We start from the raw sequence: 17,350 nt of genomic DNA on the forward strand, positions 1-17,350 counted from the left end.
GAAGTCGCGGGGGGGAGGGGTGGGGAGGGGGGGTTAGGGAGGGGGAGGGGGAGAAAAAAGGGGGGAAAATTTGTATTTGAAAACTTTTTTCAACCAAAAAAAAAAAGAAAAGAAAAGTAAGATTATTCAAAACAGGGAAACCATGTTTTTCATTTATTATTTTATTTTAGCATCACAATTATATCTCTTCATTGCTTAGGACAAGATTTTCCTTGCTCCTCCTCTTCAAAGTCTCCCTTGGAAGAAATATTTCAGAAACTTTAACTGAGGAGGAACAAGAAAAAAAAAAGAGAGGAAAAAACGAATCCACTTTTCATGTCGTCTTCTAATGTAAGAAAAAGCTCACATGCAGAAACTGGAAATCTGCTTTCAATCATTGCTTGATTCTTCTTCTACCTTTTCCAGTCCATGATATTCTTCTCAAATAAAACAGCTCCTTCCAACTTTTGAAAACCGGAAAAACCGGGTTACTATCTAAAACTCTGCACCCTGGTGAAAAAACTATGAGAAGAAATGCTTGCCATTAAAATAAAAGATTTTCCTTCAAAGAAAAATCTAAAATTGCTCTAGCTCTGAGAAATGAGGCACCGTTTAAAGAGGTCTTGAGGTTTTTCCAAACACTGCAAAAATTTAATTTATTTAAATTACTTAAAATACATCAGTTACAGTTGTTAAATTAAATATATAATTCTATGCATGTATAGTTAAAAGTCCAACTGAGCTCAGGTTTCTTATTGTTAGACAAGAGTAGGACACCAGTTTAAATTCTTAGAATCTAAGTAAAACTTGTATAGAATTGCAGCTTAAATTCTAATCATTTATTTTTTTAATCAGAAAGAAATTTCACCATAGTCATTGTAGCTCACAATTTATGTGCCTAGAATTGCAGCCTTGAATTGAGTCCCAGATGCAGATAGCGCTTCGAAGTGCTATCGAGATTATTACTAACCGCACAGTCCTTCCCCCCAAAAAGTAAGAAAAAATAAATGCTGAATTTTCCGAGGCTTCTTCGCTGATTGGAGAATGAGAGTTTTAAAGATTTTTTTTCTCCCCTTTAACCAGTCGACACCGTATTATAGAAGTGTCCTAAGAAACAAAACAGAAATAATGAGATTTATCCTGATTTGCATGGGAAGATATAAAGAGGTTGAGTTTAGTTAATGCCTTGGACGTCCATTTAAAAAGATTTTTCCACATTCGGAACGCAATACAGGTAGTCCTCCACTTATGACAATTCATTTAGTGATCTTGGAAGTGACAACGGCGCTGAAAAAAGCGACTTAGGATCGGTTTTTTTCACACTTACGACCGTTGTAAGCCTCCCCGTGGTCACGTGATCAAAACTCAGACAGCTCGACAACTGACTCGCATTTATGACGTGTGTGTGTGTGTGTGTGTGACATGATCCCCTTTTGCGACCTTCTGCCAAGATTCACTTAACAGCGGCAAGTGATTTGCTCATCAGCTGTGGCCAAAAGGGTCATAAAATCGGGCACACTTAACTTCCTCGTTTAGCAACGGAAATCCTACTCCCGACTGTGGTCATAAGTTGAGGACTACTAGCCTCCAAACGAAGGTCCAGTTATAGGAAATATAATTCACGATTTATTCCAGTCTCATGGAGAAACTTAGCCCCTTCCAATCTCAGAGAAGAAATACCGATAATCAGACAAGTGCAGCATCCAAAGATATAAATTCTGCAGAAATGGCGTTTTTTTTACATACTTCTTCATTAGGGAGAACGATTGAACGCTTTATAAGAGAAGCAGAGGGCCGAACCCTTTTGAACGTGGTGTTTTTTTAAAAAGAAAGAAAAAGAAAAAAAAAAGGAAAGAAAATACTTACTTTCAAATCCACCGAGGAACCAGCCATATTAAACCTCCGCCTTACAATATCTCCCACTTCCTTCTCTAAAATTTCCTGGGTGGTCCCTTTGACGTCAATATAGTAGCAGTCACTACTGGCGTAATGGCAAGAAATAGCCTGCATTAAAAGAGAGGGAGAGAGAGGGAGAGAGCGGGAGAGAGGGAGAGGGAAACAGGGAGAAAGGGAGGGAGAGGGAAAGAGGGAGAGAGGAAGGAGGAGGAGAGGGAGGGAGTGAGGAAGAAAGAAAGAGGGAAAGAGGGGAGAGAGAGGGAGGGAGGAAGAGAAGGGGAGAGGGAGAGGGAAAGGGAGAGAAGGAAGGAGAGCGAGAAAGAGGGAGAGAGAGAGGGAGGGAGAGAGGAAGGAGTAGGAGAGTGAGGAGAGTGAGAGGGGAGTGGGAAGGGGAGGGAAAGAGGGAGGGAGAGAGGGAGGGATGGAGAGAGGGGGGAGAGAGAAGGGAGTGGGAGAGGAGGAGGAAGAAAGAAAGAGAGGGAGGGAGAGGAGGAGGAGAGGGAGGGAGGGAGGGAGGAAGAAAGGAAGAGAGGGAGGGAGAGGAGGAGAGAGAGAAAGGGAGGGAGGAAGAGAGAGGGGGGAGTGGGAGAGGGAGGGAAAGAGACAGAGAGAAGTTATACCGTTTTTTATTTTCACGATTAAATGCGAATTGGCCATGTTCCAAGCCTTATTAACCAAAACCATTAAGAAAGAGGCCCAAATAAATGTTCAGGTAAGACACAGAAAGTCCTTGCTTTGAACCCAGCAGGTGAGGTCTCGGGGGACCTTCCGACGCCCTTCAGACATTATGGGTGTCTGGATTACCTTCCGAAATCCTTCCGTCCTGTTTCTTCCGGAGCCGTGAATGATCAAGGGGTGGAAGAAGACGGTGTCTCCTTTCTCCATGGGGAGGTGGACTCTGGGAAGACTCTCGTCGTAGTCATGGATCCCATGGTACATCTTGTTTACACCACCCTGGGGGGAAAAAACAAGGTAGAACTGGATGACAGGCAGGGGGTGGGGGGACCGTCAGAACTTTGAATCCGGGTTGCAAGTTCCTTTTTTTCAGGTCGGTCGCTAAGTGATTTCATTGGTCGCAAGTCGAGGACTACCCGTACCCTAGCTTTTTGACGCCAATCATGCCTGTCCCTCTCCGTCGTTTACCTCCCAATCCGGGTATTTGTGCTCCTTCAGGCCGCCCTTGTGAGTCCCTGGCAACACAACCAGGCATCCGTTTGTCCGGTCCACCTTTTGCATTGCGGTCCAGGCACAAACAACTCGGTCGGCAGGCCGGAAGGGGAAGTAATGAAGATCCTGATGCAAAGGATGACGAGAGGTTTTCTTGCCTGGAAAGGAGGAGGAATTCCTTGGTCTCAGAAAGAGGGAGTAACCCTAGCAACAAAGGAGAATTATTTCTGGCGCAGGGTTGACAGGAGGGGGTCCCTGGTGCTCCCTGAGCTTCTTCTCACCTGTTAATTCACCTGCGTCTCACCTGTATCGGGAGGTTTATTGATCAGCATGGTGTGCATAGCCATGATGTCTGGCCCCGTGAAGCATTCGACGTATTTTAAGATCTAAAGGAAACAAAACCAGCTCAGAAAAGAAAGAGATATTTAAAGCCGCCACAAATCCTTACGATGGAATGATTAAAAACCAAAAAGCGATACGGAAAATAGCCGGCGGTAACTGTCAGATCTGCCATCATGGGGCTTCGGCTCTGCTTCGCTTGGATGGCAGCCTAACAGAAAGGGTGATACAGGGGCATACATACACGGTTAGGAAAAAATGACAGAGCAGCACGTAAGATCTAAAACCAGAAATATTTTTGTTCGGTACAATGCCCGAAATATAATAAAGGGATGATGTGTTTAATATGACACCTGCTTAGTTGATTGATTGATTGACTGATTAGCCCTTGGCCCATATGAAAGTGCAGAGTTCCAGAAACAAATTATTACTAAAAAATTTGATAAAAGCAATTTAAAGTGGAATTGGAGAAACTACGATTTAAAATGAAATTGGAATAAAGTACAGTGTAAAATGACATTGGAATAAAATAACAATAATTTAAGATACAGATAAAATATGATAAAATTATATTGCAGTGTCACCCCTGCAATCTACCCCAATCAGTCCCACGTATGCCGATCTCAACCGAAGCATTTTGCTTAAGTACCGGGCTGTGTTAAATGTCATTTTCAGATACTGGCCACGCATAAGGTAAGTTCTTTTGAGATGGGAATATGTTTATGCAAATTTTTAGGATTTTGGAACAGTCCCGTTTTCACCTGAGGTAAGGTGCAGTACCGAAAGAGCTCCTCGCTATAGATGAAATCCTGCAATTTGGAAACGTTATTCTCGTCGGCTTCAGACTTGACAATCGTGATGTCTTTCATGATGGTTATTCCAAGCACCTTCACTTCCTTTCTGCATATCTTTACAAACTCCTCTCTGAAAACAGGGTTAAAAAGAAAAGAAAAGGGGAAAGCATTTTAAATTGGCATCAGAACTCCTCTACTTTTGCATTCATTCTGCGTAAAGCTTTCCATTGGGAATCAAAAAGGAATTATTCCAGAGTACTGGAGGCTAAATCATAAGATGAACGGTCGAGGGAGTTAGATATGTCTGTTGTGGCCCGTTGGTGACCTGCAGAGCTGGCAGTGAGGAGGCTGGGGAGGAACATGGGCCAGTCCTGGAGTCTGGGGAAGGCTCGGATGAGGGCTCTGCGTCAGAGATAGAGAGGGGGCCAGGGCCATCTGGGAGTGATGCGCGGACTCCGAAGCCCCAGAGTCGGACAGCAGAGAGGCAGAGGAACAGGAGGAGCCTGTTCCCAGTATGCACATGCGCAGAGCTGCCAGAAGGCAAGAACGATTAAAAAGGGGGGGGACTCAGGAGTAAGGCTTAGAGATGATTGGCCCCTCCCATAAGTCATAAAAGAGGAGCAAACGGACGTGAGCCTTTGCAGGAAGCAATTAGTTCATAGAGTCAATTCAAGCTCTGAGAAGTCCGTTTTGACTCTGTGCTCCGTTTGGCCTTGCAAAACTAATGGACAATTAGGTCTCTGGCAGCGTTTCAAGGGAGGTAAAGGTGGGTGCTTATCAACATTACCCTGAAAGACTGTGTCCACTCGAGCAGACATCGGTCAGAATCTGCACAGGCTGTTTGTGAACCATTACGGGCTGTGAATGACCGTAATTCACAGCCGTCTCAATAAAAGAGGGTTTTTTGGGGACTAAGATTGTGATTTATGCTTTCCCAGGAAGCCTAGGTCAGAACAATGTCTAGCTATCAAAGAGGAGGACTAGAGGTGACATGACAGATGTCTTCCAGTATTTGAGGGGCTGTCACAAGGAAGAGGGGGTTGACTTATTCTCCAAAGCACATGAGGATAGGACTAGAAGCAGAATTACAAGAGTTGGAAGGGACATCGGAGATCTTCTAGTCCTACCCCCTGCTCAGGCAGGAAACTTATATCATTTCAGACAAACTGCTGTCCAATCTCTTCTTGAAGACCTCCAGGGATGGAGCACCCACAACTTCTAGAGACAAGTTGTTCCTGTCACGAGTAAATGCCTTATTCTCAAATGGGGAAAATGTATATTCACAGAGTATCAGGGGTTAATTTATTCTTCTTTCTTAATGTATTCATATGTAACCACTCCCATCCATTACTCCGCCTCATTGATATAAAAGGGGATGTACGCACCTCCTACTTGCTTCTATCTACGATCATTCAGTGAATATAGAATGCCTACTGTAAATAGATAGTACTTTGTTTGAATACTTCGTTCCTGAATCATTTATTGAGTCTGATCCTCAAATTTATGCAACAATCTGGTAGCAGAGGATGGTTGAACTGACTAAATAAAAATAGACATGCCTAAGAAAGAAAATTCCAAAAACAAAAGAGAAAGACCCAACACCAGGGCACACAATAAAGAGATGGAAACGGATCAAGAAATGATCAATGAATCTACAACTATAATAACAAAAGAATCTGAAGACTGCACTACAGACAGCGAAGAGGTAATCGATGAAACTGATGACCAAGAAGAGAACGAGATAGAAAACAACGATCTCAGATCAGAGATACTGAGACTACTGAAAAGCCAAAAAGATGACAAAAATCTCATCGCGAACCTCCAAGACATCATAAAAGACAGCGGAGCAGCGAGAGAAAACCACATCGTAATAACCGAACCTAAAGACCTAAAAATGGTGAGCGAATTGCCTATAGATAAGAATATAACAAAAAGAAAGACTAACGGTCCTGCACAAAATTTCGAATGGCAGTCATCTTGGTTTCAACAGACCACTAAGATGAGCGAAGCAGAGCCAATCAGAAAACAGAATTCAAAATGTCTGGCGCGAAAAGCCCTACATAGTGTGAAAGATAAAAAAGAAAAAATCTACTCTTCAGAAGAATCTGATACAGACATCGAAGAAACTTCAATCGAACTACAAATAGAGTCAGCCATGAAAACTCTCTTTGCAACATTTGGTCCAAATTTAAAAATTACAAAAAAATCAACGAGAGCTGCCGATCAAAGAATAAAGAAAAGACAGGCAAGCAAGCAAACGTCTCAGAATCTACCCGCTTCTATCCGGACGGCGAGAACACCAACACCTGAGCCCAGAGAACCTTGCAAATACTCCCCCATGCCGCAGACGCTTCCAGGAGCCAGAGACCTCAACCAGGACAACTTCAGCGAAAGGAAGCAAGCGCCAGTCATCACCTGGACACCAAAGATCGAACCGGAGACCGAGTCATCGGAGGAAGAGCACTACGAGGGAGCTACAGCAACGAGAACCTCTCCCGACAGCTTCAGAAGCGAAATGAGCAACGCGCATGCGCAAACACACGCAGACAACTACGGAGGACATGAAGAACAGAGAGAACCATTCAGACTCATTGCGAGCATACCTACACCTTTCTGCAACTATCAACATTTACAAGATCATGGACAACCTCCAGTTGTAAGTAATGGAACAAATAATATTGCCCAATGAACTTGCCCAATGATTTCCCAAAACTAAGAATAGATGGTATTAATTTACAAGAATGGTGTCAACAATTTCAGGTTGTTTTTCTAAAAGAGAATTTATTATTTTTCATAACTAACCCTCCCAAAAAGCCTTGGACTCTAAAATTGGACTGCCTGCACCACAGAGCATTCTACTTATTAATATCTAGTATATCTCCTGCTATGTATCATAGTATTAAGCATAATCTGACTGTCTCAGAAATTATTCATTGCATGTTTAAATTGTTTCATAGTGAAAGCGTAGCAACCACAACAAGAATGTCTAAAGATTTCTTCTCAGCCAGGATAAAACCTGGGACTACTGTAAGTGAACATTTAATATCACTAAACAAAATCAGAGCAGAACTACATTTAAGGGGAGAAATAATATCAGACCAAACAATGAAAAGTGTTATCATTAATTCATTAGACTCATCATGGGATAACTACATATCACATTTAGACACAATTAATTTGGGATACCTATCCATAGAAAACTTATCAAATAAGCTAATAGCTGAAGATAATCTAAGAAGAAGCCACTGCAATACACACATAGAACATAGACAAACTAAGAGAGTAGTATTTCAAGAAAAACATCGAGAATCAATTGAATGTTATAATTGTGGATCCAAAGAACATTGTAGAAGAGATTGTCCTAAATTTCTTAGAGAAAGACAAGAACATGACTATAGGAGCAGATATCATAACAGACAATCATCTATTGATAGATATAGATATAGAAACTCACCTAATTTTAGAGAACGTAGAGGGGGCAGAGATAATTCAAGAGATAGAAAATCTGGATCATTAAATGGATTAGATAAACATAATATAACTAACATACAAAATTCAAGGGATAATGCTTGGCTCATTGATTCTGGGGCAACTAATCACACAACACATGACAAAAAAATACTATCTTCCTTTATAGAAGATAAATTTGTAATTAAGGTAGCCAATCAAGAAAAAGTCCAAGTTGTTGGAAGAGGAAATGTAAATTTACCCGGTCTAGGGAAAATAGAGGGGGTATTATTAATACCAGAAATACCTCATAACATACTTAGTGTAATAAAACTAAGCAGAGATTCTGACATAAATATAGTATTCTCAAAAGGAAAAGCATTCCTAGAGAAAAACAAAACAAATTTGGGTAGTGTGGTTATCAAAGGGGGCCTACCATATTTAATCACAGAAGAAAAATGGCTACACAATATTGATTCAAACATGGAAGATGACACTAACATAGAGAATGAAGACAACAGCAATAGTATAATGAGGAACATGAAACAAACCATAATCACAAAAACACATCTATTGGTGATACACTCAATAACAAAAAACCTACGATTGGAAAACCAATTCACGATGAATGTGCACATATATTACATAGAAAGTTAGGACATGCTAGTTTTCCTGTAGTACAAAAAATGATTGAACATGCTGAAGGTGTTAAAATAAAAAATTGTAAAAATTATTTGGAATGTTCAGTATGTAAATCCTCGAAACTCAGAACTAATCCCAAGCCAAAAAGGGCAACAAGATCATCTAATCACATTTTTGATCTGGTACATATGGATCTAGTTGGTCCATTAACCCCATCAATCACATATAAAAAACGATATTTTCTAACTATTGTAGACGACTATAGTCGTTATGGGTTTGTCTATACTTTAAAACACAAAGATGAAACATTTCAAAAATTTAAAGAGTTTTATAAACGTGTAGAAACACAACACAATATTAAAATAAAACAAATCATGACAGACAGGGGATCTGAATTCATGTCAAAAAATTCTCCCAATGGCTAAAAGACAAAGGAATGTTACACTTCACATCTAGCCCTTTCTCTGCATTCCAAAATGGAGTGGTAGAACGAAAGAACTCGACACTACAAACCATGATTAGATGCACATTAGAAGATGCTGGCTTAGGAAAACAATTCTGGTCAGAAGCCTTATTATATTCCAATTATACTCAAAACAGAACTTGGTCCAGCGTCATAAATAAAACACCATATGAACTAATGTATAATAGAAAACCTAAGATAACACACATGCACATATTTGGAGTCACAGCGGATGTACACATACCAAAACAATTGAGACATAAAGGAGAGAACGTATCCAGAAGACTTAGATTCATGGGATACGAAACAGGCACAAAAGGGTACAGATTTATTGATAATAACAACAAATTCATAATTTCTAGAACAGCTGTATTTCATGAACAGGCCAATTGGTCTAAGATACATCTTAATGAGATATTCCCAATTACAAAGACAGACATTAAATATCAAGACAAAATAGAAAGAGAAGAACACAATCACAACATACATGAAAACAAAAATAAAACATGGACGAATAGTCACCCCAGAATAAAAACAGATTCATTAACCAAAAAGGAAGCAAGATACCTACACGATAACGATAGCAAACCAGAAAAAACAATCAGATGTAACAGAAATCAAGTGCCAAGTAAATATAAGGATTACATAATGTACATGAATAATGAAACATCAACACCCAACACATACGAGGAAGTATTAAAGCTCCCCATTGAAGAAAGAAAAAAATGGGAATTAGCCATGGCCAAAGAAATGGACAGTTTGCGAGAATTAAATGTATTCACACCAACTCCTGCACCTAAGGACAAAACAATTATAGGCACCAGATGGATATTCAAAATTAAAAATCTGGAAGAAGGCAACACATTATATAAAGCTAGATTAGTTGCACAAGGTTACGCTCAAAAGTATCCTGAGGATTACACAGACACATACTCTCCCACTGTAAGGACTGAGAGTGTTAAAACAGCTTTACTTATAGCATCTGCACTTAATCTTTATGTCTTTCAATATGATATACAAACTGCATATTTACATGCAAAGCTTGATAAAGAGATATATGTAAGAGCACCTCACAGCCAATACACAAACAAAAATGAAACTTGGTTATTGAACAAAAGTTTGTACGGACTAAAGCAATCCGGCAAACGTTGGTATGAATGTTTGGTCAATGTACTCAAAACTATGAATTTCAATGCCACAACTGCAGACAATTGTTTCTTTGTTAAAAAAGAAGGTGACTCATTAGAATTCGTGTTAATTTATGTGGATGACATTTTATATATTGGTAAACATAAAGAGAAAAGAGATACATTTGTAACAAAACTAAATGAACATTTTTCTTTAAAATCACTGGGAAAAGTAAATAAATATCTTGGAGTTCAAATCAGTAAGACAAAAAAAGGATTTAAATTATCTCAAAAAGATAAAATCATAGAGCTCCTGAATAAATGTAATTTGAATGATGCTAAACCTTGTGATACTCCAATGCAAGCCGATTTTCTAAGAAACATGGATGAATCATCCCCTGAATTTAAAGATAATACACTTTACAGATCAGTTATTGGTTCCCTTTTGTATATATCTAATTGGACTAGACCTGATATTGCCTTACCCCTTAATCTGTTATCCAGATATGTTAGTAAACCCTTAATGTATCATTGGGAAGCCATTAAACGAGTATTAAGGTATTTAAAGCACAGCTTAGACTTCTGCCTACTATTGGAACCCAATAATGTTAAAGAACCCATTCTTACTTGTTACGCTGATGCAGATTGGGCAGGTGACACTAAGTGCAGAAAAAGCACCTCAGGTTATATATTCTTTCTTAACAATTGTCCGGTCTACTGGTATACAGGGAAACAAGATTTAGTAGCCACATCAACAACTGAGGCAGAATATGTTTGTTTGTCTAAAGCCTCCAATAATCTTGTATGGTTTAATGATTTATTATCAGATGTTTGGAAAAATCCTTCATTACCATTTATCATACATGAAGATAACAAAGCTGCTATAGAGATATCTAGATCTGATGCTATTGGTCAAAGATCCAGGCATATAGATATCAAATTCAAACACGTAAGACAATTATCTCAAGATGGATTCATTAAAGCCATTCACGGCGAAACAGCAGAACAAATAGCTGACATATTAACTAAGCCTTTGCAATCTAAACAACACAAATATTTAACTTCTAAACTACAAGTTTTATATTGTTCTGAATCTGAATGTAATTATTGTTGTATGTCGAATCGGCATTTAGAGGGGGATTTGTCACAAGTAAATGCCTTATTCTCAAATGGGGAAAATGTATATTCACAGAGTATCAGGGGTTAATTTATTCTTCTTTCTTAATGTATTCATATGTAACCACTCCCATCCATTACTCCGCCTCATTGATATAAAAGGGGATGTACGCACCTCCTACTTGCTTCTATCTACGATCATTCAGTGAATATAGAATGCCTACTGTAAATAAATAGTACTTTGTTTGAATACTTCGTTCCTGAATCATTTATTGAGTCTGATCCTCAAATTTATGCAACAGTTCCACTGACTAATTGTTCTCACTGCCAGGAAATCCCTCCTTAGTTCTAGATTGGATCTCTCCATGGTTAGTTTCCATCCCGTTGTTTCTTGTTCTGCCTTCTGGTGTCTTGGAGAATAGGTTGTCCACCTTCTTCTTTGTGGGTGGAAAGAGGGATGCAACCTTGAAGTAAGGAGAAACTTCCTGACAACAATGAATCAATGGAATAGTTTTCAAAAACCATATTGGAAAACCTTTTGAGCAGTACGGTATAAGATCTTCTGCCTTGGGCTAGAAGCAGGGGTGCAATGCTACCGGTTCAGGCCGGTTCGATCCGAACCGGTAGTAACAAATGTGAGTGGTTCGCCGAACCGGTAGTAAAAAGTAAAAGTAAAAAAGGAGTTCCGATGATGGCACAGCACAGGCGGGCAATAGGTAGTTTAAAAATGCTTTTAAAAAGTAAAGAAAAGGTTCAATCACCTGTGACAATCAGCCGTGCGATCCTTGGAACTTTTTTTTTAAAACTCTTTAAAGCATTTTTTACTACCTATTGGGGGAAGTCCCTTTTTTGCTCCCAGGAGGCTTCCCTGAGGTCTGCTAGGCCAAAAATACATAGTGTTGGTGGGTGCTGCGAAAGAAAGAAAGAAAGAAAGAAAGAAAGAAAGAAAGAAAGAAAGAAAGAAAGAAAGAAAGAAAGAAAGAAAAGGGAGGGAGGGAGGGAGGGAGGGAAAAAGAAGAGGAAGGAAGGACCACAAACCTGGCACCAGACGCAGCTTCAGAGGATACCTTGAAAGAGCACAGCAATCAATCCAGGGCTAGAAGGGACCTGGAAGTCATCTAGTCCAACCCCCTGCTCCAGCAGGACATTGTTAAAGTGAGTTTCTGTCTTTTGATCCTCCCGGTCACATGATCCCCCAGTCATATAGCCACGCCCACCCAGTCACATGACCCCCACCAAGCCAGCCAACGAAGCCACGTCCACAGAACCGGTAGGAAACGTTTTTAGATTTCCCCACTGGCTAGAAGCCCTTTGGGGTTCCTTCCCAATTCTATGATTGTATGTCCTAAGAGATCCGTTTTTTGAAAATTCACAGGATATAAGCCAAGGGTTCTCCAAGTGTAGATTGCAAGCTGCCACCTACACTTATGTCCTTGCTTGCTTATTTATTGTCCACGCCGCTGGACATTCTCATGCCACAATTATAATAATAAAAAAAGCACAGTAAACAACAATTAAAACTTCCCTGTCGTAATTACAAAAATTATGCACAATTTTGCACAACTCCAGATGATCCAGTTACAACCACCTTCTGGAGTTACAGAAACTCTGACTGCAGTGACATAGTTCATTAAGAGCAATTCCTAGTTTGCTCAAATGACATGGTTTCCAATTGACTTCTTACAGTGGGAGTCGCCAAACCTGGCAAATTTAAAACTTGTGGACTTCAGCTCCCATAATTCTTGAAGTTGTGGGCTTCAATTTCCAGAATTCTTGGAGTTGTGGGCTTCAACCACCAGAATTCTTGGACTTGTGGGCTTCCACTCCCAGAATTCTTGGAGTTGTGGGCTTCAACTCCCAGAATTCTTGGAGTTGTGGACTTCCACTCCCAGAATTCTTGGATTTGTGGGCTTCCACTCCCAGAATTCTTAGATTTGTGGGTTTCCACTCCCAGAATTCTTGGATTTGTGGGCTTACACTCCCAGAATTCTTGGATTTGTGGGCTTCCAGAATTCTTGGAGTTGTGGGCTTACACTCCCAGAATTCTTGGACTTGTGGGCTTCCACTCCCAGAATTCTTGGACTTGTGGACTTCAGCTTTCTGGGAGTTGAAGTCCAGGTGTGCCAAGTTTGGAGAGCCCTGTCTTAGAGCAATTCAAGGTGTTGGGTTGAATGTTTTCAGCCACACGGGTCAAGGATACCTGTCTTTCTTTTACCTGAAGCGCTCAATATCTTCATCAGCCACCAGATTTTTGATGATGAGATATCCATTGTCCTCATAGAAACGTCTCTGCTCTGGAGTTAAGACGTCATTATCCAAGGTGTAACTGTGGAGACATGAAATATTGATTTTTTTTGTATTTTTGTATTGAAGTGGAATGAAAACCTGAACTCCCTGGCTGAGGAATTCTGGGAGTTGAAGTCTACAAGACTTAAAAGGATATTGCAAAATCTCCATTCCCTGCCCACTCCAGGGGAAAGATATTGCAAAATCTCCATTCCCACCCCACTCCGGGGGAAGGATATTGCAAAATCTCCATTCCCTCCCTACTCCGGGGGAAGGATATTGCAAAATCTCCATTCCCACCACACTCCGTGGGAAGGATATTGCAATATCTCCATTCCCACCCCACTCTGGGGGAAGGATATTGCAAAATCTCCATTCCCTCCCTACTCCGGGGGAAGGATATTGCAAAATCTCCATTCCCACCCCACTCCGGGGGAAGGATATTGCAATATCTACATTCCCTCCCCAGTCCAGGGGAAGGATATTGCAAAGTCCCCATTCCCACCCCACTCCGGGGGAAGGATATTGCAAAATCTCCATTCCCTCCCCACTCCGGGGGAAGGATATTGCAAAATCCCCATTCCCACCCCACTCCGGAGGAAGGATATTGCAAAATCTCCATTCCCACCCTACTCCGGGAGAAGGATATTGCAAAATCTCCATTCCCTCCCTACTCCGGGGGAAGGATATTGCAAAATCTCCATTCCCACCCTACTCCGGGAGAAGGATATTGCAAAATCCCCATTCCCACTCCACTCCGGAGGAAGGATATTGCAAAATCTCCATTCCTACCCCACTCCGGGGGAAGGATGTTGCAATATCTACATTCCCTCCCCAGTCCAGGGGAAGGATATTGCAAAGTCCCCATTCCCACCCCACTCCGGGGGAAGGATATTGCAAAATCTCCATTCCCTCCCCACTCCGGGGGAAGGATATTCCATTCCCTCCCCATTCTGGGGCCAGCTAGAGGTGGTATTTGCCTCTGAACTACTCAAAATTTCCGCTACCGGTTCTCCAGAACCTGTCAGAACCTGCTGGATTTCACCCCTGATATACTCTTTTGTATACAGTAGAACTTCTGGTCACGACCATAATTTGTTCCGTAACTTTGGTCCCAACCCGATTTGGTCGTCACCCGAACCTAACCAAAATTAATGCAGCGGCCACACGTGGGTCGCTGTTGTTTGTAAACGAACAACAGGAAATTTGGCGCTTACAAAACACCCTGATACGGTCGTGGTCAGAAGCGTCTGTGACCAGAGGTTCTATTGTGCTTGGTATTGTGTTGCACATGCCTTCTAGATGTCTGTAGCGGGGGGGGGGGGGTTTCCTACTTATCTTTACTACAGGTTTGCATGTGCTCGTGTGTGCGCGCTCTCTTCTGTGCATGCACAGATCACTTACGATGACGTCCGGGTCAGTGGGCGGAGCCTCCCGCCGGTTTTACTCCCGGTTCTTGCAAGCCGGTCTGAACTGGGGGCAACCCACCACTGGTCTGTAGAGATTCTCCGTCCTCTAGGTCATGGTTGTCCCAAAGGTGCTTTTTTCAGAAGGCAACTGGACTTCCTTGGGGTTTTTTTCTTTTGAAGACGTTTCGCTTCTCATCTAAGAAGCTTCTTCAGCTCTGGCAAGATTCCATTCCTCACTATCCTGTCAAGAGCTGAAGAAGCTTCTTGGATGAGAAGCGAAACGTCTTCAAAAGAAGAAACCCAAGAAAGTCCAGTTGCCTCCTGAAAAAAGCACCTTCGGGATGCCTTCTACGTGTTACTGGGGCAAGGAGTGGCAGGTTATCTCTGAAAATGAGACATATTCATAAAAATAAAAAGAACCCAAATTGGCTGAACTCTAAACTACTTTTTCTTTTTTATTTTGGATTTGATTTATATGCCGCCCTTCTCCGGAGACTCAGGGCAGCTTACAATGCGTTAAGCAATAGCCTTCATACTTTTGTATATTTTATACAAAGTCAGCTTATTGCCCCCACAAACTGGGTCCTCATTTTACCTACCTTAGAAAGGATGGAAGGCTGAGTCAACCTTGAGCCTGGCGAGATTTGAACTTGGAGTAAATGCAGGCAGCTGATGTTAATAACAGTGCTTTAGTCTGCTGCACCACCAGGGCTCTTGACTTACCAAAGGCAAGACAAGTTTAAGAGAATTCACTTTTACAAACCAAAATCAAAAACTACTGAACCCCACATAAACCTACTGCTAAATACACGTTATTGCTTAACGCCCGCCCTGAGTCTCCGGAGAAGGCGGCATATAAATCAAATTTTAAAAAAAAGGGAGCAAAATGAAGCAAACTTTTAAATCTGTGTTTTTTCATCCAGGAAAATCAGAGTAAAGTTCCACTTACCGGAACTGCGTTGGGCATGTCACAGGAGCAACCTGGGCTGAAGTTGGAAAAGGTGTCTTGACATCAAATTAAGAAAATTTAAAAAGATGGCTTTGATGGCAGAAGTTCCCGTGGGAAACACACTCGGAACACATTTATAATCAGGAGTTTGAGAGGAGCTGCTCTCATAAAACGGAAAGAAATTAAATACAATAGAGCATCTTCCCATCTAAATGATCCCCGCCCCTCCCGCCTTATCTTACAGCTGGCACCAAAGTCCCGGGATAGGCGACCCAGAGGCCCAGGTGGGCAGGACAAGGATACGAATCCGGCGGGGGGAAGCAGGTGCCGGAGCAAGATCCCCAGCCGGAGGGGCGCGCTGCGTTGCTTCCCGAGCCTCTCCATGGCGCAAGGATCCTTGGCGCTTCGGCTCTCGGAGACCGCTGGATATAGCCGGCAAGGGGCGGAGAAGGCAAGCAGGGCAGCCCAGGTGCTCCGGAGGCGGCGTCGGAAGCCGGGCGACCGGCCAAGAGGCGCCCCCGCTGCGCCCTTCCCAAGAAGCGCCCCCGCTGCGCGCACGCCCGGCTGGAAAGGAGCGAAGCGAAGGGACTTGCGCGTTGCAGGAGGGGCTTTGAGAAGAGTCCGCTATTTTAGGATTCATCAGGGTTGTATTTTATGTCTTTTATGCTCAGCATTTACCCGTTGTTGCTTGTATGCACACTGAGAGCTTCTGCACCGGAGACAAAGTCCTTGTGTGTCCCATCACACTTGGCCATTGGGATTCTCCTCTTCTCTTCTTTTCTTCTCTTCTCTTTCTCTTCTCCCCTTCCATATTCTATTCTATTCTATTCTATTCTATTCTATTCTATTCTATTCTATTCTATTCTATTCTATTCTATTCTATTCTACATTCTCTTCTGTTCTCTTCCTCTCCCCTTCCATATTCTATTCTATTCTATTCTATTCTATTCTATTCTATTCTATTCTATTCTATTCTATTCTGTTCACTTCCTCTCCCCTTCCATATTCTATTCTATTCTATTCTATTCTATTCTATTCTATTCTATTCTATTCTATTCTATTCTATTCTATTCTATCCTATCCTATCCTATCCTATCCCATCCTACATTCTCTTCTGTTCTCTTCCTCTCTCCTTCCATATTCTGTTCTATGCTTTCTCTTCTCTTCTGTTCTATTCAAAAGCTGAGATTGTAGACGCTCCATTTGAGGACAGTGCTGGACAGCCTTAGAAAGTTAGATGTATTGTATCTCTATAACCATCTTTCTCAAGGTTGGCAATTTTAACATGTGGGGACTTCAACTCCCAGAAGCCCCGAGCCAACAGAAGACAAGCAGAGTGCATCCGTGAATACTAACTAGCAGTCCAAAGACTCTTTAATTGCCCAACCCATGGACAGTCTTAACCATAGTTTCAGCAGGGAAACTCTGAGCATCCCGAACCAAGCTAAGTCTAAAAAAGGATGGAGAATTTCTGGAAACCTGGCATTCAACACAACAGAAGAGCCTGGTGGTGCAGCAGACTAATAGCCTGTTATTAACATTCAGCTGCCTGCAATTACTGCAAGTTCAAATCTCCCCAGGCTCAAGGTTGACTCAGCCTTCCATCCTTTCTAAGGTGGGTAAAATGAGGACCCAGATTGTGGGGGCAATAAGCTGACTTTGTATAAATATACAAAAGTATGAAGGCTATTGCTTAACGCCTTGGAAGCCGCCCTGAGTCTCCGGAGAAGGGCGTA

General features: G+C 41.7%; 1 protein-coding gene across 2 annotated transcripts; it reads right to left on the reverse strand.

Annotated features, from left to right (window-relative positions):
* Positions 1-138: 138 nt before the first annotated feature.
* LOC117658428 (phytanoyl-CoA dioxygenase, peroxisomal-like) lies at positions 139-16,181 on the reverse strand. 2 transcript variants are annotated; one of them, XM_087873461.1, is made up of 9 exons: positions 15,918-16,181; positions 15,615-15,670; positions 13,186-13,296; positions 4,143-4,305; positions 3,347-3,428; positions 3,019-3,200; positions 2,680-2,829; positions 1,846-1,983; positions 139-1,086 (listed from the first exon to the last, which is right to left on the reverse strand). In XM_087873461.1, exons 1-9 carry the CDS (start codon positions 15,996-15,998, stop codon positions 1,033-1,035), a joined length of 1,017 nt encoding a protein of 338 aa, XP_087729587.1. In that variant the 5' UTR covers positions 15,999-16,181; the 3' UTR covers positions 139-1,032. The 2 variants fall into 2 exon arrangements, with proteins under 2 accessions (XP_087729587.1, XP_060550910.2); XM_060694927.2 differs by lacking the exons at positions 13,186-13,296; positions 15,615-15,670; positions 15,918-16,181 and adding an exon at positions 12,009-12,079.
* Between the last annotated feature and the right edge of the window lie 1,169 nt (positions 16,182-17,350).

Source organism: Pantherophis guttatus, chromosome 7 (assembly GCF_059756535.1).
Source record: "Pantherophis guttatus breed Tessera chromosome 7, ASM5975653v1, whole genome shotgun sequence".
Taxonomy (NCBI): domain Eukaryota; kingdom Metazoa; phylum Chordata; class Lepidosauria; order Squamata; family Colubridae; genus Pantherophis; species Pantherophis guttatus.